Raw genomic sequence first — 26,221 nt, 5'->3', positions numbered from 1 at the left:
GATGGGATAGGATACAATAGGAGAGGGTGGGACAGGATAGGATTGGTATAGGATAAGCTCAGATAGAATGGGATAGGAGAAGAAAGGGAAGGATCGGATAAAAATCTGATTTGATTTTGATATTTGCTGTACACAAGTGGATCTTTTTGGTTTCATGAAAGCGGTGGAATCAAGGTGAAACATTCATCAAAAGGAATAACCTTCTGGGGAACATTATTATATATACAATAGCACGGCAATCTGCCCGGTAGTCTTTGGGGAACAAATGGATGGACAAAATGTCCAACCAGCCAAGAAACGGGACAAACCAGCATTGCTGTTGAAGTTTAGAAACATCTAAATGGTGATGAAGACCAAGTGGCTCTGTTTAAGCCAGATTGACTTTTCATTCAGTGCTGTTCAACAGATGCCATAGGGGACAAAAGACTGAATATGTATTTCTATTGTTCTCCGATTATGTTTCATAAAAAAAATTATAATAACTTAACTGTCTCACCAGCTTACCCTATTACTCATCCTAAGCCCTAAAAAAGAGGCACATGTCACCAAAACAAACAAGCAAATAAACAACAAGTGGGCTGATGTAGCCTGAAGGTTAGTGGGATGAGCGCGCTACCAGAAGGTTGGCGTTTTGAAACCATCATCTGAATGGGCAGCTTGGCCAGGGGAAAATGAATGCCACTCTCAACTTTCGATAACAAGGAATGCTGATGTGCCCTTGAAGCAAGGCACTTAGCCCCTAAATGGTTGAATGGAGATCACCAGATGGAAGCCTGCAGCTGTACTGGCCATGTCTTACATATATGACTGCTTGTCTGCAATTGGACAAAAACACTTCTGTTGTTTAGCAAACATACCTGAAAAAAAAAATAGATGACTCCCCCCAAAAAAATGGGGGATTACATCATCACATTTAGATGTTGTGCTGCGACAAGAGTCTTCCTGTACTGTGGCCATGCTGTCTTAGCTCCAGATGTGCATCCTGATTTTCTATTTATTGTTTTGTGTCGTGGCCTGCATACAGCAAGGTCATGATATTTCTCTCACTTCACTCTGTTACCAAATTACATGCAATTTGTGTCAATGGAGTAGGAATGAGTCCTAAAACCTTGACATGAGTTAGCATGTGTGACGTGAGGTCATGCGATTGTGGTGTTGCTCTTTTAAAGCCTAATTTGAGCTTTTTACTTCCCATTGGCTCTTTGTCGAGTTTAGCAGTGCGACGCTAACATCTGGGTAGGCCCACAAAAATATGTCATGCCTGCAGCACTCTATTCCTTACAAATATACACTCAGTGGCCATCTTATTATGTGTTACATGTACTACCTGTGTTGGGTACACCTGGACAGTGTAGTACAATCCAAGTCAAGGGTTCTGCCATAAAGTTTTTGATGCCTATAATGTTATATTTTGGCACTGTCACGGAGATGTTAATTCAAGTACATGTTTGGCATTGAGGTTATAGTTACTGGTGGTTGTACTGGACTGCATTATATTGAGAGGTGTTTCTAATATAGGAAAACAAAAACAATTAGAAGCACCTCTTAATATAATGGAGTCCAGTACAACACCACTGCAAACTCCAACCTCAATAATGAATATAAAATGACATCAATTTAACAGATGAAATGTCTTTACAAAGTGGAGGTCTATCCTCCAGATCCAACAGGAGAAAGAACACGAGTTTCCATTAAGCTGTAAGGACAATGACATGTGACTGGGAGATTTCTATTTTAAATAACTGCTAAGAATCAATGAGGAGGTGTTGTGGAGAAACGGGGCAAGTGATAAGTATCAGTAAAAGCACTCCGAACAGTAGTTACACGTGTAGATTAGATTAGATTAGATAACATATCTGCTGACAGCCTTTACAACAGTATGGTTACCAATATGGTAGTGTCACACTGTCAACAAATTGTTTGTTTTAGAGACAGGTTGACGAATTACTGCTAGTTGATGATTTAGTGGTAAATTCCAAAAGCAAACAGACAAACTGTCTTTTAGCTTGACACAGTTGATTATCAATTACAGCCTGGTTATCAACAAACACTTGACTGAATGGTCTCGCAGTAATTATAAGTGTCAAGCTCTAATATTGGGTATAGTTGTAGAGTCTATTTTGTTATGAATTATGAACGTTTTTCAAAATAAAAGAGTTAATACATATAATTAAGTTCAATATTGTTTTTTTTGTTTATATGTACAGTACATTTACAGTTCTACTATTAATCATCTGTTGATATGTGTCTGTCATAATATGTAATTGATAAGATACTGTAGTAAAATCTTATGTTCGGCACTTTGTGTCTCATAGGTGACCCAGAGCACAACCCCGCAGCCTGTGGAGGTGTGTGTGTGCTGCCTCAGAGCCACCAGAGACAAGCTACCAAGGGGCCTCTACGCTGTCAGTGTGGCCCTTCACAGCCGTCTCGGGGGCCCGGCTCTGGCCTGGTGCAGTCCGAAAGAGCAGCAACAGTGGGCGGTGTCCACCGAGCCGATCGAGCATCGGGGGCGCTTCTGGGACACCGACCTGCACCTCAACCAGAGCCTATTCATGGTGAGGAGATGTTCGACCAAAGCACAACATGAATGCTGATGATACTGTAAACATGTAGAAATCTAAAGTAGTAGTAATTAAATGTATATGGATTTATTGAACGTTTAAGATAAATGTCGTAACTTCAGTTTGTGTTTAACTTTGTTTGAATGTTGGAGTGTGGCAAAACATAATTTTATTACTAAACTCTGCGGTCAGCATTGACATTCACAGTGAAGGTTGCAGATTTGAAAGAGAACATGGCTATTGCAACAGTCCCTCTATTGACACTAATGTGTTTTTATTCAACAAGGACAAGACAGAATCAGCCTGTGATTTGTGACTGTGCATTTAATTGAATAACAATCCCTTAATTCATGTGGTGCGTGGGGAAGCTGCTTTGAATATTTCTTTTATTTCCAGCGAAATATTAGAATAAATATAAAACATCTCTTATCTGAAAGCAATTTTGACATTAAGGGGACCTGAATTAAATCACGCTAAATTCCAATGACATGGACGAAGCCTTTGATGTGAAATTCAATGGAAGATTTTTTTTGTAAAACGCAATCTTAAAAACCAACAGTCCCCTCAGATAAAAGCAAAGAATAGAACATGCTTTGCTAATATGACAGAACTCGCCACAGTGCGTTTTTAGTTTTTGTATTTACCACAGTAATTCCAAATTCCTCTTTCGGTTTCGCTTGGTTTCATCAGTTGCAGTGAAGATTGAAAGGGTTATGAGAAGTTATATTGCTGTAAAAGACGGCATATGAAAATATGCCTCTGGGTGTTTCTCCGGGGATCTCCATATGAATAAAACAACAACTTTTCAAACATGACATTTAATCCATGCATGTAAATCAAACCCAGGATCAATTATTCATTTATATAAGGAAGTAATGTTTTATTGGAATGAAAATGTACAAATGCAGTGAAAAATTTAGTTTCCTTTCTGCATGTATTTGAGCATCTCTAACATGGTTGAGCCGGATGAAAGAAGAAATGGAAAAGTTAGGCAGTATTAACTAAAAATAGTATTACAAAATCTCAACTTCCATTTCCAATGTATGGTCAAAGACTAAACGTGTTCTCACATGTGCTTCTTCTGATGAAACAACACAGCAGACATTACATTTGATGAAATCAATGCACATTTCACTTTCTTAAACCTCTTGAAATGAGGGAAACATCCTCTATAGAGGCTGTACTAATCTTAAAAACCTACGTAGTCGTTGTGGACGGTTGATATTGACCAGTGGATTAGAGATATCCCTGTTTATGTTTATTCATCGATGATGTGTGCACAGTGCGTAAGATTCACAAGAGAAACCTTAAAACAGAAGCCACTAAATCCAGTCGCCCCCCCCCCCCCCCTCCCCCGATTCCATATAGTTTTGTACAGGCTCAGAAAGGGCTTCTTCAGTGTTCTGATGGCAACTCTAAAGGCCTTAGCCGGAGCATTTAGCACATGTGGACACTGCCAATGTGCTAGTGGGCGTATTCATTGAGCGAGAGCATCCTGATAATATTGTCTGCAGCTCCCATCAAACATAAAGGACGGGGTAAAAACTGGCATAAACTGAATGCGGACCTGGGATCTGATTCAGAGGTAAAAAAGGTTTAAGTACGGCATGGTAAATGCCTCGTGTCACTCTTCCTTACCTCCTCTCCTCCCCAAACCCTCGGCTGTGCTTTATAGACAAACCTGTTGTTGTTGTCCCCATTGATAGTCCCAGACAAATCTGATCAGCGTTTCCACCACTATCAGGATTGGCTTGGATGTTTTCTCTCTCTCTCTCTCTCTCTCTCTCTCTCCTTCTCTCTTACCCACACTGTAGCGTGCGATTTTAGGAGTGCTTGCAGTGCCTTCTAAGAGGAAATGAGGAATTAGTGATGGTAAGAGGAAGCCAGGAGCTTATTTTCCTTTCCTCCCTCTCTCTCCTTCTTTCTTTTTTTTTTTTTTCAATCACTCTTCGCTTTGTGCGTCTGGGTTTGGATTTAGACAGAAACAGTGCAGTTCAGTTGGAGATGTCTTGGATTTGCTGGCAAGTGGGAGCACACAAGAGGAGCCCACGGTCTTTGTGCACCGAATGGGAATAGGCATAAGATTCCACATGTTGTTATTAAAGGGGGAAGAAGAAGGACTGAGGAAGAAAATAAAAAAAGATAAAAGGTCAGAGGAAGTGTTTCTGGAGATCTTTGATAGATATATATATATATATATATATATATATATATATATATATATATATATATATATATATATATATATATATATATTTTTTTTTTTAATTAAAATCTTTTGTCCTATGTTGTGATCATTGAGGAAGGAGGTTTAGTCATTTGACAAAGAACTACAATAACACTATTTCCTCCTTTCTTTTGTGGACACATGTACTCTCCTTTTACAAATGTTTTGAATCAAACAGGCTACTTCTGATGGTTTAAGCAGCTCCGCTAGCTCAACACAGGAAGTGAGAAGACCTGAAGCACATCATCCAGCCTCACAAACCTCACAGCAACACTTCCCACATACACATATATGCAAACAAGCGCACGCCTCCCTCACACATATGCAATCGCACACAAATTACTATTCATGCAGGTCATATTTCTTACAGCTAATGAATAATATGAAATATCCTCAATATCCATAATCCGTGATATTATGCCATAAATTTGTGTCCTGAGTCAGACACTACTACCCATCATTTCACAGGTGCATACCAAAAGCAGATTATCAGGGGTGGGTGGGAGGGATACACATGATTTATGTGTTAAAACAAGTCCCCTGCGTTTCCCATTACAACTAATAAAGGGATAAAATATTTCCACCCAGTGATGGATGAAGTGGCTCACACCTCACTGTCAGTTCATTTTTTAAGCAAACCCACCGTTCTCTGGGTAAATAAGAATGTTTGCCATCGACTGCTAACCGCTAACACTTCTCGCCTCATGCGAGATACCCTTAACATCATCAGTTTGATTGATGGCGGCCTCACTGCATCGGATATGCAGCAACCGTCAGCTCAGAGACTACAACGGCAATCTCAAGTTCTCCTCCACCCTGCATTTGATGTCTTTATCATTCCAGCATCTCCTTTTAGGCAATTTGCTGAGTTGGACGGGTAAGAATGGCAGTTAAGGTTCCTGAAAAGAAACTGAAAAAAAAGTTAAAAGAGGATTCAAGGATGTAGATTAAGTGACTCCCTGAGGGCTCCTGTCCTGTTTGTTACCCTCCGTGTGTCTGTTTGTCATTGGCCTCCTGGTTGTGAGCAAGTCCATGCCTGCTTAGTACTGTAGTATTGTCTGTGCCGTGTCGATGTGTTTGCATATCTGTGCATACGTTAGTGTGTGCGCCTGTAGGCGTGTGTGTTCCGGTGAGTGGAATTGTGAATCGTTGCTCCTTCCTGTGTCTGCAGGTCCTACCTGCTGCCCGTGAGATCGTCCCCTCCATGGTCCTGGTCTTCCAAGTGATCGCGCTACCGGGAGACAGCAGCCACGTCAGCTCCGTGCTGGCTTGGGGGGCATTTCCTGTTTGCGGGCCGAGCCTCGGCCTTGTCCAGGGCAGGTGGGTCAGTGGCAGATCAGAGTTAGCTGTTGGACCTCACAGGAGTTTGTGTATATGTGCAGAAGTATTTTAGGTCGCTAAACTGCTGTGCCTCTCAGCAAAACATCACATGGAATGACTCGAAATGATAGTGACCATTACCGGTTATGTGTCATTGAGCCAGGTTCAAAACCCCTCTGCTCAGGGGGGAGCCGAACACACAGCTGGACCAGTTCAGAAAGATTGAAGCCGTCATCTCCTCTGATCTAGACCACTGGCTGTGCAACCTGTACTTTCAGGTGTGTGTGCGATGAGGAAACGTGTATCTGTTGTTTTTGTTCATGTTGTATTCATAATTGTGTGCAGGTATGGGTACATCACATGCTTGTGTGTGTTTTCCCCCACTCTGACTGTCCCCTATTATTTGGGAGGCAGGTTGGTGGATCTGGGTAGAGATTTTTGGGGTTTTCTATGATAAAAGCAATTGGAAATTGGCCCCAGAGAGCAAACAAGAACCACATCTTTACCCAGCAATTCCGGATGCATTTGAGCTGATGCATTGATTAGATTAGTAAACATCTTAATTGAATTAAAAGCCAGAACAAAGCTCTCTGGCTTGGGTTGGTCTCTTTATTTGTCCCTTCGACTGTGACATGTTGTTCGGATTACTGCATTATCATCACTGCTTTCATTTCCGAGGGATGAAAATAGAGGTATTTTTTGTACATCTTTGCAGTAGGATGTGCAGTATTTGTACTCGGCACATTTATGGTCTTAATTAAAGTATTTTATGCCATTATAGCTCACTATGACAAACGCTAATAGTTAGCTACGTCTGCAGTTTGATCACGAACACCTGTAGTGTAATTACACACACGTGCTGTTTTTCCCCAAAAACAGTGGTGATGCAATGGAATGATATGAACATGACTGCTGATTACATTAACTTGAGGTTGTATTGTGTTCAATGTTCACTGATCACTGAGACCTCACACACAATGAGAACACACGGACAGACCCCCCCCCCCCCCCCCCCCCCCTTGTTTGTGGTGTTTCAGGTAAAGAGGCTCCCTTCTGGAACGTCTGTGGGACCAGAGCGCTGCATCACCCCATCAATACCCCTACCTAACCCCCGTGTCGTGTCCCAACCTGAGGTGCATCATGACCAACTGCAAGGCCAACTGCCACTCCAGCCCCAGCTCACTACTCGGCCCATTCATCCCCAGTCCCAGTTATACCTCCAACAGCAGCCGCATGCGGGCCCCAGCAGCAGAGCAGGCGAGCCCGCTGTGGTGCATTCTCACCGGGGGTCTCTTCTCCACCTGTCAGCTGATTCCGCTTGCTCTTCCTCATCTCTGCCAGGTAGGGGTCCAATGTTAAAACCCCCGACTATGCCACAGTGGGGAGAAAATGTCACCCTAATGTCACAAGCACCGGGATGAGAAGAATGGCAGGTCTCACTTATATCAGTCCTCCACTGAGGTGAATGTGCTCCAGGGTAGGGTTGGGTGGAGAGACAGTGGGCCAAGTTTGACAGACAGAAGTCAAATCAAACAAAGGTTGTTTTTTTAGTTAGATTAAATGCAAAAATCCAACAGATACACTGTAGCCTTAAGTGCGAGTTAAGGCAAATAAAGCATTAGCAGATAAAGCGATTGATAATATAACCACCAATTTAAAAAAGTAAACAAACCCTCCTTGGCAGGATGACATGGGAAGCATTATATAAACTATATCGGAAAATTGTTAGAAAGAAACGATGAATGAATGAATATCCGGTGCAGCACATAACACTCACATGCTTATAGTACTACACCAAGCAATTCAAAAAACACGTTTTGTAAATGAGCGGTGGGTATTTTTTAACTTCTTTTAGCTATTAGATGTTAGAATAGTACATTATAGAAATATTAGCAGTCACTGAGGATTACATTCACACAGGACGGCATTATTTGTATCCATTTATTGTCTAACTAAGCTAAACTAAACAAAGCATGTTGACCTGGCAGACACATGTTCTATTACTTTATTATTACATACCTAGATGTTCTGGCTTTAACAGATGACTTTTTTGAATATGATAATGCATCCTTAAGATATTCTGATGTCCAAGTCCCATTATCCATCATGACATGATTTTAGATAGCAGATGAACTATTGCAGCGACTGCTTCTTGGCTCGGTGGTTAGTGTTGCGTCACAGAGAATGCTCTTTCTGTGTGAAGCTCGCGTGTTCTTTCCTCATTTGTGCTGCTTTCCTCCGGGTGCTGTCGTTTCCTCCTGCAGTCCGAAGACATGCAGGTCGGCTTTTGTTTGAGACATTCCCAGGTGTGAATATGATTATGTTTCCAATGTTTTATGTCTGTGGTGGACTGGCGCTGCTTTGCTTTTCTTTCCATACGCCTGATATACACGTATACGCGTGTCCATCAGATGCACTGATGAACTGTTCTCATGTGGTTGCCCTGCTTTTCTGGTGTTCCAGGCAAGGTCATACAACCACATCTAGAGGTGACTAATGACCTCCTGTTAATAGCAATGAGAGTCCACTTCCTGATTTTCAAAAAACAAACTATTCTTTTTTTCCCACCTCAGTAATCCAACATCCTGGCCTTGGCCAGGAATCAAATCCAGGCTCATTTGGTATTGATCTACTACAAAGGCAACTGGCTAGCTTCTTTGTTATTAATACATCCCCCCCATTTTTTTTTTCTTTCTCTTTTTTTTTTTTTTTTTTTTTTTGCACGCACAGCTCATCTTTATTTAACAGTCCTCAAAAGTTTCTGGGGTGCTCTGCTTTAAACATCACACAGGCTTTTTAATTACAAATGAGTTGTGACAGGTCTGCTGGGTAGCACCCTGGCCCATTTTAAACGTGATGCCGGCTGACAGCTTGGCAGTGTTCTCCCAGCACTGAAACATGTGGAAGAAATTGGTCTTTTACATTTCACAGCTTGTCGCTTCCTCCGCCTACTGACCTGTGACCCCCCACAGAGATCCTCACGCCCACAAGGGAAGTGTCCCCAACGAACTGACTGCCTTTCCAGAGAGAGAAAGAGAGGGAGAGGGAGGCGCTCACTATGGGAGATTTATGTTCTGCCACACAAGGTAAAAAGGTACCAGGTCTCTTCAGCAAACACGGCTGCGTACCTTGGCTCACACACAGACACGGACTTCAGCACACACACACACACACACACACACACACACACACACACACACACACACACACACATTCTCGCAGCTAGCTGAGAAGGTTGCCTGGGAAGTGAACCCGATCCGTAAGTGAAATAACGGATCAAAAGGTGTCCCGCACAACACCTCATCCACGCCGATCCCTAAGCCGACCTGACGTTTGCGGCTCATTTACATACAGATCTGTTCATTTTGCATTACCTCTGGAGCGAATTATGGCCTTCAGATGGGGAGATTACGTCAAGGTTGAAGGGAGCGATCGGACGGCCAACTTTTAACCCAGCCAAAAAAATGGAAATCCAATTCAGCGAGGAGGAGAACAAATTATCCCCTTCCTCAGTCCTCTGTCAAGTCTGGGAGTTTCAGACATTTCCTTCCCATTTCATGCCTCTCTGTGTCTGATGTGTGACGTGTGGAGATCACTTTCTCTGCGCGTGTGATGCCTGGATTTTCCTCATTACCCGTTTGTCTCAGAATCGGGACAAGTATTTGGAGACCTCTTGTCACTGCGATAACGTACACACAGCAGAGCTTGACAGTGAGACTGGAAGTTTATATTCCTGAGGCCTTAAGTTAATTAATCCCCGTTGAAAAAATCAGTTTGTGGTGAGGTGTCTATTACAGAACCAAACCTGACATCACAATCCAAGATTTAAAAAAAAAAAAGACAAGTTTTGATCAAGAAGTCTGAAGGTTACTTTGCTGCTTTAGTGCTGTTGTGTTTGCGCTGACATTGTTGTCTTTGTGAATCATGTTTAATTGGATGATAATTATCCTGATTTACGTCAGGAGAGTGTATTTGGTGTTTTAACGTAGAGATAAGCTAAAGGCACACAGGGTTAAGTGACCAGTTACATTGGGTTTGTTTGAACCCAAATGACTAATTAGATTAGCTTCTTGTTTCATGATCGCTTTCAGTGGATCGCTATGAGCACGCCGAGGAGTCTGCCATAACTGCATGGCTGCTTCAGTTCCCTGCCTTTTTTCCAGGACTCCTCGTCTAATGTCCTCTTTGGAGCGCTGCCCTGCACATTCAGGATGCGCTCCCCTCCAGGCCGGTCCCAGTCATCAGGGTTTCAAACCGCAACGTTACATCATACCGTCCCAATCAGTCGCACTCCGCATCCCGCCGATTAATTCAACAATGTCCGGATTCCAAATGGATGGATTCAACCTTTTGAATCCCGTTTGCAGAGATGCTCATGTAAACCCTCACAGTGGGTGCAGTAAACAAGCCTAAAGGATTGCATGTGGGGAGCAAATACAGAGCATGTGGGACCAACAGACCCAAAGGTGACAGTGTCTTGCCTCCAAAGCCCACTGAAAGTTCCCAGTACCCAGAAAAAGACGAAGACAGCCTTTGGAACGTGGTCAAGACAGATTTAACTTTGAAGAGCAACAGAAGTTCACCAGGGAGAGCTACAGAGTCTTAAAAATGGCATATTTGCACCAGTATACATTGAGCGTCTGTTATTGCCATTACAATGCTGTGGATTACAAGAAAATAAACTCTTGTGTGAAGCGACACCGAGTCCTCGCCGTATCCTAGCAACCTTAACACGAGATCCGGACATGGACTCGGGGGTAATCCGTGAGTCGATGACCTCCGATCCCTCGGTAACTTCGGACCAGTCGACAGGCAATTAGGGGCCTAGGTGAGCAAGAACCGCCATCCCAGCCTGGTTGCATCTCACCGGTAGCACACAGCGGTGGGGTCTCGACAGTGTTGCGGCCCTCAGGCTTTTCTCTTTCCTCTGCCTTTTTTGTTTTTTTGTTTTTTTGTGTGCGAGCAGGAGAGAAAAGAGGTGTGTTGAGTTATGCAGTTGCGAGGTACGCTCATTTGTATTTCTACCCTGGAAAATCTTTGTGCATGTATGCAAGTGTCTACATATTAATATCTTTGTTTGTACGCCTTCCTGTGTGTGGGTGCGTCAATGCAGTGCACTGGATGAATGTGTGTGTGTGTGTCTGCTGGTCTTAACACTGCTCAGAGCACGGGGGGATAACAAGGAGTTTGTTGTTGGCCTTGAGTGCCCGGAGAGGCTGGAGTTGTGGCAGCTCCAGCGCTCTGAGTTCACAGACGTAGCCCTTAGCTGTCGAAGCTGTCGATGCTGCCTCCGCGCTCATTCTGCTTCCACGGCGTCTGCGCATTAGCAAGTGGGGCCTTGTGTAATGAGTGTGTGTGTGTGTGTGTGTGTGTGTGCGTACACATACTTTGCTGAAATGTATGATATGATATTTGCTCAAGTGCACATATTAGCGATAAACTGTTAAAACGATGCACTGCGACTTAAATGAACAATAGCGGATTTGCATGTTTATAAAAGTTAGATATGCCAAATGTACTGTATTTTTCTTTCTGCTTGAAAACAGAGTGATAAATGCAAAACTGACACAATTCCAAGATTTCGTATATTTGCTACAAAGGGTCTCTGACATTCCCATCTTTGACATTTCTTCATTGGCACTCATTTTTCAATGCAGAGTGTGTACAAAATATTTTGTCTCGGCATTAAGATATGATTACACCGTGTTCAAAAAAATATTTGACTGATGGGAGATTATTGTAATCTTGGCACAACAGTGATTTTACAGTTATGTAACGTCATGGAAATGTAGAAATATAAATTATTTTATCCCTTGACGAGAACAAATATAACCTTATTACCTTGTAACTGTAGGCACTCCACCTGTTTACCAGCAAAGCGCTGGTAATTAAAAACTACATCTGTGTTAGGATGAAATCTGATTTCAGACTCGCTTAAATATAGCAGTGAGCAGACTCTTCCTGCCATTTAAGCTGTCAGAAGGATTTCTGATGTGTCGCCTATATTTAAGTTATTATCACTGATATATTTAATCCTGCAGCGAGAAAAAAAATTATCATCGCAGAGGTTTCCATATGTATCATATAGATGTGACTGGTTCGACGGGGGAAAAAAAAGTTTCACATAGTGAGATTTTTACATGTATCAAGCTAAGGTTTACTTAATTACATCCTCCAGGCAATGCAGGAACCCTTTTTTAAATTCTGTGAATGTTAATATGCTAAATAATGCAGATCTCCAACTCTTCAAGCATGAGACACACATCTGGCGGCTTACCATTTAAATTACAGCAAAAAAAAAAAAAGAGTGAGACAGATAGAGAGAGAGGAGAAAAAAGAGGGTAAGGATGAAAAAATACTTTAAAAGTAATTTTCTAAGGAAGAGAAGAATGGGTGAAAATGTATTACAACCAAACTTAATTTCTTTTTCTATTTTTCATCATTTCTAATTGCATACATTAGAGCGTTGAGGCTGGGAAGGTTCAGCTCTGAGATTGTGTGAGACAGAGATGATGTGCAGTGGGAGCCCTCTAAGTCAACACTCCTACTTCTCTCTTTAAAGAGTCAAATCAGAGTCACCAGAACACCAAAACACCTTGTTCATCAGACTATCTGCCTCCAGTAGAACAACAACACAAAGGCAGCAACACTTCCAGTGTGATCACAAAGAGTAGTTCTGGTAAAAGAACATATTTTACAACAACAGGTATTCTTCTTATTTTAAGACTCATTACAAACCTGGAATTCAAAACTTTATTTTTTTTTAATTATACCATAGTTTTTAACTTATATTATATTATATTGTATTTTGGTGTATTACATTATTTCTATGATTCAGAATGCTTTTTTTTAATATTTCAACAGCAGTTCAAGTGTATACTCATAATCATTTGGATTCCGTAATATAAATACCACTCAACCACCCTTGATCCTCACTATGATTGCCAGATGTGTTTTGCAAAGGAAAACAAACATGAACCTTTCTTTCTTTTTCACACTCACTGCACATTATTTCTTTCTCTTTTTTTTTTTTGTGATTCAGGGAAGAATTCCTCCTCGGGAGCCATTTCTGGAAACACGGGAGAGAAGAGTGATCCATGCAGGGAGAAAGCCGAGGGTGGGACTCACTACAAGGTAACGTTGGGATTCAAGGGAATGTGTTCCCTCCCTTGCAATGATCACCCTCTCCGCTTTCCCCATCCCTTTCCCTTTTCCTCTCTGCACCCCTACACACACCTCCCCGGCTTATTATCTGAGATTTGTCAAAATACATTTCACACTAACAGGTATTTTTCAGCCTTCAAAGCCAGTTTTGATCTGCTTGACAAGCCAAAGCAGCTCAAATTCTGTGAAATCAGCAACGCCAGCCAGGGCCTCTCTTTTTTTTTTTTTTTTTTCTTCTCCAAGCCGCTCTAAACACGCCTCTTCCTGTGCTACAGAGGACTTAAGCTAAATTAATCAAAGCCTGCATGTTACCTGCCATACTTTGAAGTGGTAATTGCAAAATGACTCTGTGTGCTGATCTGGCATTGCTGCCTCCCGGTCCGCCCCGCCATTGTGCCTCGGCTGCGGCCTTTTGTTGTTGTGATGTTATTGTTGAGGTAGTGAGAAGCCTATGAACGACATCAAGCCTCCGTCTGTCACACACACACACACACACACACATATATATACACATCCTCCACTCCTGCCTAAGCCTCTATCCTATTATTCTTTATTCTTACTAACTTCCCTCCACTGATGTACAAGAGGCTCTCCAGACCACCATTCATCAGTGATGACCTGTTAAATAAATGAGTTTGTTGATATGAGGTTTTATTTCTCCGCAGCCTCTGTAGACTGTGTTTTTTTTTTTCCCCCTTCTCCTCTTGGCCTTTAAAACCTTGCTAACTCTGTCAAATGTCGTGGTGTGGAACCCAGTTGTCTAATGATTAAGTGGAGTGATCTCCAACCTGCACCAGCCTGGGAGCGCAGGGGATCAGATTTCAACCCTTCAACCTGCAGTGCAAGCCTAATTAAAATGAATTTTCTCCAGGCGACCACTTTGCCCACAGGGCAGGAATCCAGCTATATACGGAATCTGCTCTTAAGGTATTGCATTAAATTTATTGTGGGGAGACACCGGAGAACATTGTGGTTTATATATCTCCTGCATTTCTTTTCCTCTGTGCTTTCTTTCCCGCTCCTTTCCACCTTTTTATTGTGATCATCACTCTGGAATCCAAGCTTGCTTTGGCAAAGATTGCCCTATGAAAACGGATGGAGCTTTTATGGGGCCCTGCCCATTTACTACTTCCTGCGCCCAGTTCATCTCGGAGGAAGAGAGAGAGAGAGAAAGAAAGACGGAGATGGAGGAGAGGAAAAGATGAAAAAAATGTAGGGAGGCAGAGTGAGACAGGGGCGGAAAGAAAGCGAGAGGTTGCTTATTCCAACTGTGGATCTCATTAACATACATCAGTGAGTATTTCACAACTTCAAGCAGAAAGGCACTAAGCCCACCCAAGGGCAACACAGGCAGGGCTGACAGGGCCAGGGAAAGCAAGCCGTTAACATGTTGGCGGCTTAACAAATAATATCTGCTCCCAAGTACCTTGGTGAAATATTTAAAACCCCACTTCCTAACTCCATTTGACTGTGTTTATGACGATGAAGGTAAACGACTTGTGTGGAAAAAAAAACAGATGCCAGCTGCTCAAATATCACATATTTAACGCCGCCGTCACTGTACGCACGTTTCCCCAAATGAACTCGACTTGAATGATGGCGTGCCGTGTGCGATTTTTGCCGTCATCCACGTCTCATGTCAATTGAGGCGCGGTTGAGATATAGAGGCTCCTTAAAGTGGCGCGCACACTGTCACTGTCACCGTGTGCATCCCCCAAGATAAATTCAGAGGCCCGTTTCCTGCTTTGATTACAAATGACATCCGCATGTGTTCTCCCCCGATTCCTGCTCCTCACAGAAGAAGCCAATCAAGAAGACAAATAGCTGCGACCCCAGCATGAGCGGCGGCAGCGCACCGCCTCGGCAGGCAGACAAACAGAAGATGCAGCCTTCAACGGAGAACCTCTCCACGGAGGAGATGGAGGAGTATACGTTCTCCCTACAGTAAGTCTCACCACTCATTATCCTGCCTCAGTCTTGCGAAATTCAAAACGTTGGGGGAAAAAAAATACAAAAATAAAGAGAGAAGAAAAAAACGCGCGTGACAACGGGTTCCTGTGCCTCACAGACACAGTGATGTGCACGGCATCGACCAGACAGACGCTGGCAACAGGATGTGCCTACCACAACACCTCCTGTAGGGATGCACAGTCGTTACAGTAGCCAAGTGTCATCCTTTAAATTGAGTTTGCATCTAGTGCTTTAACCTTGCATTGGTCATCTTTAATTAGTTAACATAGACAAGTCACAGGCAAAGTCATTTATGTGAGAACTTTGCAAGAAAGCAGGGAATTTCTGACCTCAGTAAGAGCTTACATTGATGGATCATATCTCTTCTTCATCACAATTAATACGGACACAAATACAGAAAAAATATCTTATTATATGATCAGATTTGTCTGTCTTATTCACACTAATTTGGTTTGTAACAACATTACATTTAGCCTGTTACGTCACTATGTGTTTTTATTTGTTTCCTCTGCACAACAAAATGCAACAAAGGAAGTTTGGGAAAATGTGTTTTCCTCTTTGCCGTGGCTTACAGCATTTGATTTTAATGAGAAAAACTGGGGATGTATTAAATACAAACAAAGCAGGAAGAAAAGCATTTCAAACACCTTGGCCAAACGCGTTAAACGCAACAAGGTGCACCACTGCGTATGCCCACGAAGCATCAAAATAGGCTAAAAGCAAAATTGCTTATTTCAACAAAAAAGTCACAGGTATTTGTTTTTATTTGAACGTCAACTAAATTAAGGGGAGGGGATTACCACACACACTACTACACTAGGGGGGAGAGAGAGAGAGAGAGAGAGAGAGAGAGAGAGAGAGAGAGCGGTAGAGAGAGGGAGCCTGTGTGTGTGTGTGTGTGTGTGTGTGTGTGTGTGTGTGTGTGTGTGTGTGAGAGGGAGACAGAAAGAGAGCTCTCCCTGGAGATTTAAAAGTACCCATGTTTCCTCATTTCTGGGAGTTGGTAATTTATAGCTGCTGGTCACATATTAAACAAGATCAGAGACTACTCCCTGACATCTTCTGAACATACTGGGGGAATTCAAATGATTACCAGCGTATCCTGCCAACAAATGACGACACTGGGACTATCTTGAGGGAGAGCGAATACAAAACGAACACAGAAACGCGGGCAGGCTGCACACAAAGGGACACAATTAAATGGTTTTCACGATTATTCATAGTGCCGCTTTTTACCTCTGAGCAGTCGCCGGGCTCCGTGAGATGAGACATTTCCGTCAGTTATAGGTACGGATTGTATTGAGTCGGAGCCCTGGCGGTTCCCTGGTGCCCTGTGAAGGTGCTGCTGCTATTGATTTTATCTTTACAAGCACACACATTACAGTATCTCTGAGCTGAGGGCTGCTTTTTTGCCCTCGCCTAATCAGAACATTAGAAAGATACGGTGCCAGTTTTGGCTTTCACAGGGAAGTTAAAGACACTGCGGTCTCAAAGTCAGACCCTCACCCGTCTCTCCCACTGTGCTGTTTGACTTCTTCTGGGATTCTCTACATTACCTGAGGACTGACAGAGACGCAGACGAAAGGAATTGTTTACGGATTTTTTTATTTTATTTGCCGTAATGATGTCATCTCCATCTCCTCTGGCACTGCTTGTATCTCTGTGTGTGTTTATATGCATTTGTGCACGTGTGTGGGAGTGTGTTCGTGTCTATGTGTACCTCATCTCTTCTCTGTGTCTGTGTACAGTGTGTGTGTGTGTGTGTGAGCGCAGGGATGCCTGCGTATACATGCATTTCATGTGGGATCAGGATTCATACTGCAGTGATTGAGGGATATTACTGCCATCTATTGAGCCACAAGAGATTGAGCTCATTGAAATTTTCATAGGGCGTCACAGTACAAATGGGCAAATCGGATGCTCATGCATTATTAAGCAAACACTTAGTAACAGTAAGATTCGGATAGTCTGAGAATCACACAAAATATTTAACACAATGCATCCAGAACGTCACAGTCAGGAGCACTTCATTCACTAAGTAGAATGAATGGAATGAAATGTGTTGGAATGAAGCAGGCCGGTGTCTTCCAGAGCTCCACAGCATGTACAGTACCTATGATTACTGCATAACAGCAGTGAATCTCATGTATGTAGCTGCAGGTGTGACCTCAAAGTCTAACTTTATGCTAAGAATGCAACTGAACCGAAAAAATAAAAAAAGTCATATATTGTTCGGCAACTAACTGTTTATTTGCATCAAATTACATTAGTCACATAAAAGTTGGCACAATTTATAATAATGTTATTGTATTACTGACGCCTTTTTTCTGGCTTCAGAACAAATAAGAAGTTCATCTTTTAGGGCTGTTTAGGTTTCCCCATTATATACAGTATATTTTTACTAGTATTTAATTTCAAGTTTTTGTTTCAGTGGAGTCAGGATCAACTTCATTTTTGGAGTTAGAGTATTGATTATGTTCTTTTTAAAATTATTTTAACTAAAGCTCCTGGTTGAACCTCAAAAGCTCATCTATCCCCCTAAAAACAACTGCATGATATATGGAATCATAATAACCGTAAACCATAAATTACAATTTCAAAGACAACACAACGCACTTTTCACTGCAGGCATTGACAACGCAAGTCAATTCCGGGCAAATAAAATAAAATAAATAAATAAAAAAAGCCAGGAATGATTCTTCTTCTCGGTTTTTTGAGTTCATATGCTATCTGCGATCTGTTTGAACATGCATAAAAGGCTCCTGCCGACCTTCCATCTTATTTGATGTCTACAAATGTAATCTTAACCACCTTTTTTCTCACAGAATAGCACTGAGCAAAATCAAAGCACCTGATTCAATACAGCTGTTGTAATTCGATAGGGCCAATTTAATGCTTTTGGAAGGTGTGGCAACAACTTCTCGAAAAAGGTAAACACACCCCGACTGAATTCATTTCACACCTTAGAGGGTACTTTAGCAGTACTTTACACTAAGTGTACTCTGCACAGTGATGGGTCACCTTTGCTGGCTTGCATTTAAGCTTTATAAACATTTAGCATTTTTAAAAATAATCACTTACAACCTAACAATCACTTATCAGTTGTTGTTTTTAGGAAAACATGGCGCTCCTATTGGTTGGTACTTATACAAAGTTTGATTTTCATGCATCCATGATTATTGCCAATTAGCTTTGTGTCTCACCAATGTCACCCAACTATTTTTTTTTTCTTTCTTTCTCTGGTTTTGAGGAGAAAAACCTGTTTTAATCAAAGTCATTCTCACATAGCAATTAGATCTAATTAGTCCAATTATCAAGATTCTAATTACATTGAAATATACCCCCTAAATCTCATATCAATTATAGTATGTGTGACTTGTCCTGATCAGGAGACATGAAGAGAGAAAGTGACACAGTAAAGACAAGGCTGTATGGGAGGTAGAATAAAAAAAGAGCATCCTCATCCTCCAGAGGCTAAATGACTGCAGAACTAAATCCATCTGTCCCAAAAGCTCTTATTCCAAAAGACTCTGTGGCCTTTTGGGGATAAATGTCACTTAACCTTTATTCATTGTTTTTTTTTTCATATTCAGAACTATTTTGTTACCGGCAATGATGTTATGATTAGTTAGATCCTAGTGATAAATACAGTTTTAGCATTTAGCTTTAGAGCTAAATATCAAACACTATTGTTAAATCCGTAGAAGAGGATAAGGTGGAAATAATTATCACCTGCATTAAAAAGTGGCCCGACCTGTGGTAGCACAGTCCCTCATATGCCAACGTGTGGCAGGCAGCAGTACATAATGACACACACACACACACACACACACACACACACACACACACACACACACACACACACACACACACACAAACGTGCACAGACCTGCACAGTATGTTACTATAGCGGTGCAGTATGGCGCTGTAGGTGCACCGGCAAAACACGCGCGCACATGCACAGCCTGTTCTTGTTGTGGAGTCAGAGGGAACACACTGACCTAATTTCCCCCCCGTTAGCTCGCCTCGTTGGGGACCAACAATCCTCTCCGCCCGTTTCCCCCAACCGAGCCTATCGGAGCACTCACTCACTGAGTGTCTCTGTCGCTATCTTCCTGTGCCCTCCATCTGTTTGAGTCTGCACGCCGTACATGCTCAAGTGTAAGGTTAGCAGTAAAGTCTGCCGTTACATTGTTCACGGCTGCTCAGCTACACGGCATCATGTGCGCAAGACGATGATAACATGCACCCCGCAGTGTCACTCCTCTTCTGAAGAAGAGCCATTTGCTATCATGGAGGGGAGAGAGAGAGAGATCGGCCTCCAGTAGCGGACAGAGAGAGAGAGAGAGAGAAAAAAACACCTGAAATAACAGCTAGTTCCAGGCTGTCAATCCCCCTGCATACTGCTCCGAATCACTACTCAGAGCAAGGGTCAATCAATTCTGATGTAATGCTGGTGGGAGAGGTGGGTGGAGATGGCAGCGTGGTTCACCCCTGGGTCTCCAGTGCTTTCCTGTGCTGAAGGGGGCAGGAATGCGTCTGTGTGTGTGTGTGTGTGTGTGTGTGTGTGTGTGTGTGTGTGTGTGTGTGTGTGTGTGTGTGCGTGCATGTGTGAAAGAGAGGGCCCCTGGCTACCGCGGCCCGAGTGCACATGTTAGGGTTTTTCTGCAGCCAGACGCGCCCTGGGTCACTACGGATCTCACAGACACACACACACACCCATACACAACCTACGTGCTGCTTTCTTTATGGAAATGGGAGCTGTCAGCTCTGTGACAGGCTAATGTTGCAATATGATTGGTTAATCTGCAGTGATGTGGCTGTCAGTCAGAGCTGACTGTAGTCCCATTGGTGGTCTGGGTCAAATGTATGCCTTTCCCACAGACACGGAAGAGAAAGTAAGTGTGTGTGTGTGTGTGGGGCGCATTTGAGTGATTGCTTGCGATTTGTGCATGATTGTGTGTGTGTGTGTGTGTGTGTGTGTGTGTGTGTGTGTGTGTGTGAGAAAAAGCGAGGTAGACCAGAGGTGACACTTCCCTCACGCTCTTCTTTTTTCATCTGTAATCACTGGTACCCCAGTCTGACATAAACATCTAAAAAAGATCAACAAACAACTCCCCGAGATCTTAAAAGTGGATTTCTGCATGCAGATACATGTAAGCTAATGCACTGTAGCGCAAACATGCACTAATGCACTCTGCCCTGTGCAAATAAATATGAACTTTTAGATACACACCGCTGACTGGCAGCTCTAATAATATCACTGACAAGCCGTAGATGTCGATGCAATCAGAATTTGATTCTCACATTTGTGTGTGTGTGTGTGTGTGTGTGTGTGTGTGTGTGTGTGTGTGAGCATGATGTCATCAGCACCTACTTTAGCCATTGCCAGTTCGGAACCAGAGCATGCTTGATTGAAAATTTGCACTGACGCCACAGTTAACAGTTTGCATTTGCCTTGCACTTTGTTTGTTGTGAGGCACACACACATATATGACATAAGAGTAACATGTGGCCCCTTTACAGTGTTTTCCCAGCCTCATCAGAAGTCAACAGGTTTAACACAACTGATGCCTAATCTGCTGTGTGACGCTTGGTGGCATTTCAAGTCCTGTCTTTGCACAGAACAGCTTTCTTCTCTGTCCATCAGCCACTTAATTGCTCTCTCCGTGCACACATATAACACATGGTTAGTCTCTCTGGCTCGTAATTATTTCCTCTCTCCCGATGGTTCTGTCTTTACCTCGCTTTCTCTGCCTCTAATTTACTCCGTCTTTGCCTCGTCCTCTCCTCATTCTCTCTCTGTCTCTCTGGTGACAGTGTCCTGCAGTTATGAGGCAAGGTCAGACAAGTGAAACCCATTTAAATACTGATGCAACTCTCCGGAGGCCCATACTCAAGCCTCCGCAGCACTCTTCTCTGCACTGTGTGTGTGTGTGTGTGTGTGTGTGTGTGTGTGTGTGTGTGTGTAACGGATGCCTGGGAAGTCCCTGTGTGTTTGTTGATCCCGGGTGCATCTGCATTTGAGATGTTTCCACCCTCGTTTATAGCGCACCAAGGGACCTGCCATTTCCATGTCTTAATCCCCTCTCGTGCTAAGTCATGCGCTCCATAAAAACGCCACATGTTGCATGGCGATGAAACCGCTACCCCATGTACACTGAAACTATTCCAAGGTGTGTGAGGAGGCCAAAACGCATTCACGCACATTCAGGAGGGATTTGTTTGCAGGAGTTGCACAACTGGATTGTCGCTCATCAAATTTGTGTTTCTTGAATGGTGCTTTGGCTAGCTCCTTTTTTAATAAAATGTTAAACCTTTTCTCTACATTTGAAATATAATTCTGTTCACGCTACCTTCGTTTTACTAAATATCTCAATCCGTGGTAGAACGCAAAAACGAAAGGCTTGCCAATAGGTGGCGATAAAGGCTTCCTCAAATACCAGAGAAGAAGAGTTTATTTTCCTTTTGCCGATGTTAATAAATAGTAAAGCAATAGCACATTTTTTGTTCATCTATTTATACATTTTGATATTTGGTGCTTGGTAAAAAACTAAATTTGACTCATTTGTCTCAAAATCGACATCTTTAAAAGGTGTTCTAAAGTCTCCTTGCGTTTGGATGAGAGGCCATAGAGGAAAACATCTGTTTTAAAGAAGACCTGCACATGTGTAGACAGGGCCTAAAAGGTTTGCCTTTAAACAACGTCAGTGTTTTGGACTGGAGACAGCTACCCCGGCTCTGTTCTAGGGTAACAAAATCCTCCTACCCTCACCTCTAAGGTATTGTATTCACACATTTAAGAATATATGAGTAGGTTATGTGCCGGACTATTTCTTGATTCAGTACTTCCTGTCTTATCGTTGTCGTGACGTTGCCAACCAACTAGACTCCAGCAAGTTACTGCTAAGCGAATGGTTGCAACAATCGCATGCCAAAATGATTGATCATAAGCAAAGAGTAGTAATGAGTATTTATATCTTGAGTCGATGACATATAGTGGATCGTTTTGATGGTCATTACCTTACAGTGTCATCCTCCGGAATGCACAACCCCAAGTTTTGGTTGCCCACATAAAATGCCCCACATCCTACCCTCAATCACCACCATGGCACTGATGTGAACGTTTCTTTCCAGTCCACTTAGATCCTCCCTCGCATTGTAAAAATGAGCTGCCAACTATTAGTCAAACATGGATTCCTAATTTAGTGGAACATTTCTTTTTTTTTTCCCTGCTTCTGAACATGCTCTCCTCCACTCCCTGTCAGCTGCAAATAATTCTGATAATTTCGTGGTGCATCGTTTTTCTATATTTTATTACATAATGACGGACTCCAGTTCTGCAGCTGAGTCACTATTCCATAATTCTCTTTTGACTACACCCTGAATAGCTGCCATTGTGGGCCCATTTTGTCAATGAACGTCATTTATATGTATTCTTGCTTTGCCAGAGTCTCTGTAAAGAGCTGCTGTGGTTATAAAGCCTCCAAATGGTACGGTAATTGTCCTTGGAACAAATACAATTAAAAGAGAGAGACAGAGCATGCACAAAGTTAAATCTGAGGCATTTTTTGTGTCTTTTTGTGTATTTATTTTTTTTCAGTATAAATAAAACTTCTCACAAGATGATATAAAAAAGGACTCAATTATCTAAAAGCCTTGCAGGCATATACTGCTGCTTTGTTCAACTTGTTTTTATGCACACACACATTGAAGGTGCTTTGGAAAACGATACCAGCTTAGTAACCAATGATTATCATTTAATACATCTTGTGGGAGCGAGTTTCTTTGTGATTTCCACTTTGTGAGGTTTCATAGCTTCCTGTATTATATTTGCCCCACCTGTGCAAAGCTCCGCTAACATGCCAATCATTACGTAAGCTTATGTGCTTCTGCGTAAATGCAATAAATAGGCAGTTAAAGTTTCTACTGTGGGAATTACTGTAGCATCTGTACATGATTTATAAACTTGGATTGGCATTCATAGTGTGCATTTCTTCATGTTTATGCAACACGGAGTCAACTAGAAAGGTGCAATCAGTAGAGTGCAGATCTCCACCAGGTGCGTCTCCAGGTGTCACTAAAACCTATTTTCTATTTATAATGATTTTCCTTTAAATATTTTATTATTTTATTTAAGTTTATTTTATTTTGACAAACAATATGTCGTTGAATAATGTAGCACAAGAAACAATTCAAACTAAGGTTTGTATATTAAAGTGCAAAACTGTAGGTTGAAGTCGAGATGTGGTACTGTACGTGCAAAATAATGCTCCCCATATTCGTACAGTTTGGAGTGTGAGGAAGCCTAATATAAAATGATTCTCTCATGGGAGCAGTATTTGATATGAGATTTTTAAAATATGGTTTTATCAGTATTTAGCCGCTACAAGAACAAAAGATTAAAGAAAACAAGGGTTGGTTTAGAATATTGACGCATTTTCAGCATCTACGTCATTGATTATGCCGACTCATCGCTGCAGCCCTATTTTGATTAAATGAATACAACCTTTTGTTGGGGGGGGGCAGTCAAGAGTAGTGAGTGAGGAGTCAGCAGTCAATCAATGTGCGTATCAAACAGGCAATAAAAGGCATTTTGAGAAAGTTTGAGTCACTACAACCTTGAGCATGCAGCCATAAATGACAACATGTTATGCAGTTTGGCGCAGCAGTCTGTTAGTCTGTTGTTTGTACATTTGTTTACAAGTTGCAAATTAAGTTTCACGTGGTTTATCTTTTTTTTTTTTTTTTCAACAACAAAAGTCCTTACAGCGCCTCAGAAAGGAGCTAGCTGTGTAACCCACAGAGGACAGATGACTGATACTGTCACGATCCAAAACAAATGCATTATCAGTATTCTTCAAAAATGAAATGTAAACAAAGATGTGGTATCTTCAGTTCTATCTCTTGACACCTAAGATAATCACAATTCCATAATCACCAAAACACTCATGCATCTGGGCCACTGAGAAAACAATCACGTTATCTGTCAATCTTTGAAGTCTTATTTTCACACTATTTTTTTTTTTTTCCTTTCTCCGACTCCCCAACAGCAAGCCATTCTTAGACTATGTGGGAAAAGATTTGTGGTTTTAGTGCATTTATAAACAATGCCGGTGGCCCAAATAAGAAAGTGACAGAAAATAACTTAATCCTCAAAATAAAGGGATAAGTCCAATACTTTAAGTGGCCTTAGACTGGAGGGTTTAAGCCATCAGGGCAATGCAAAGGGGTTCTGAGGGTTACCTTCGCTCTCCTCAGCCCTGGAGCCTCCTCAGCATAAATCTGCTCTTTAAAATGTAACACCCCACTGTACTCTCCTCTCATCCCCCCCCCCCCCCCCCCCCCCCCCCCATCTCTCATTACTCATACCGTCTTAGAGGTTTAATACGTGTCTGTACTTGCTATTCACGTTGCGCTATTTTTAAAAGCACACCTCCCTTTGTTGTCATGCCGCACAACACTAAGGGACACAGCCTGGGAAAACCAGTCCAGGACATGATTCTTGCTCCAGTGGTTGACAGATATATGCTAGTTAAATCTGATTTACAGGCTTTGGCACTCTGTGGCAAGGTTTAAGGAGAACGATGAGTCTTTTTGCGACGTGCTTTGATGACATGGGAATGAACAACAGACATATCAAGACTGAGATAATGAGGGAACATCTCCTGGCCCAGATTTCCTCCGGATCATATACTACAATTAAAATACTGTATTATGTGCCAACGCATGCCTGTTGAAATGGTTTGTATCATCTCTGGGCGGCTACGCCACATGCTATCACTCGTTCAGGGGACAAGCTGTGAAACATCCTTCCTTCCTGAAAGATTAAAAAAAAAAAAGCCCACACCTCCACCCCCTTCCTTGCCTTTCCCTCTTTCCTCTATTGTACTTTTGTAATTGGAGGTGCCACAATGAAATCAATTCAGTGGTGATAACAGATTTCACATCACGTTACCGGTTTCCTTTGGAAGAGAAGCCGCTACATGAAGACGGCTAAAAATATTCCTCTTTCATGCATCATCAATATCTTCATTATATGAAAGATGGGCGTCAGGTTGTATTTGCTGTTTTCGTTTAATGTCACTTGACAGGGTAGCATCTTGCCTGTGTCTGTGACACACTGCTTTTTTTTTTTTTTGTTTGTCTACTCTGTAATTCCACTTTCACAGAAACGCAGAAAGCAGTTTCATACCAGCACACAGTGAAGCACGTCGTGAGAAAAGCTTGGAACAGAACGGAGGAGCCTTTGTCAAAATCATAATGGAGAGGCAGAGACACGCATTGCTCGAACATTATCATCCTTCGGTTTGCGTCACACTTCAAAATCTTGTATAAACATGCACTTGGCGCCAGAATACAGTCGGAGCAAAACTTATTTTTGTTGCAGTGACCTCAAAGCTGACATATTTATCTTCTGTAATTCAAAAGTGTCATGTGTGGCTTATTTATCTAAATCTTCAGGGTAGTGAATTTTAAAGTTATCTTTATTGCCAGTGTCATTCATCAATGTGGAGAATGTAGTGTGTCACATTATAAAGCGCTGGCACTTATTTTACCACAGACTGCTGCTCTCATCTAACATTAATAGTAGAGTAAAGAGAAGAAAAAAGAGAAAACAACTGTAAACAAGGCCTTTAGATGATTTCATTTACATGTAATGAAAAAGCAATAGATGCCACGGATTCTTCCCACATCCCTGCTGCGTGTATCGTCTTGAATGAACAGCATCTCACTGACCTCACACAGGACATCTACAGTGTACATCCAGTGGGACACTTGGAACGCATGCTGTACTTCTATCTCAACCTGTAAGTGACTTTTATGCCAGATGTTTATCCTCTCTGCTCGAGTTTACTTCAGCCTGAGCTATGGATATTTAGCAGCCCAAACTGTTGACTGAGCGTTTTCTGAATGACTCTCCAGTTCTCCCACGTGCACCGTGCGCTTCACCGCCGCTCTCGTGTGCGTCCAC

At 42.2% G+C, this 26,221-nt stretch overlaps 1 protein-coding gene across 1 annotated transcript in view; it reads left to right on the top strand.

Annotated features, from left to right (window-relative positions):
• The window catches only part of LOC137871445 (uncharacterized), a 124,160-nt gene that overhangs the window by 56,151 nt on the left and 41,788 nt on the right, over window positions 1-26,221 (top strand). Inside the window, exons 11-16 of the mRNA XM_068709244.1 lie at window positions 2,316-2,558; window positions 5,963-6,111; window positions 6,275-6,389; window positions 7,149-7,452; window positions 13,154-13,245; window positions 15,074-15,219. Coding sequence (XP_068565345.1) covers window positions 2,316-2,558; window positions 5,963-6,111; window positions 6,275-6,389; window positions 7,149-7,452; window positions 13,154-13,245; window positions 15,074-15,219 — 1,049 coding nt within the window. The remainder of the gene's footprint in view (window positions 1-2,315; window positions 2,559-5,962; window positions 6,112-6,274; window positions 6,390-7,148; window positions 7,453-13,153; window positions 13,246-15,073; window positions 15,220-26,221) is intronic.

This window comes from Cebidichthys violaceus, unplaced genomic scaffold (genome assembly GCF_023349555.1).
Source record: "Cebidichthys violaceus isolate CVI_PGR_0920_01 unplaced genomic scaffold, fCebVio1.0.p SCAF_140, whole genome shotgun sequence".
NCBI classification, from domain to species: domain Eukaryota; kingdom Metazoa; phylum Chordata; class Actinopteri; order Perciformes; family Stichaeidae; genus Cebidichthys; species Cebidichthys violaceus.
This window is presented reverse-complemented; position numbering and strand designations above follow the sequence as displayed.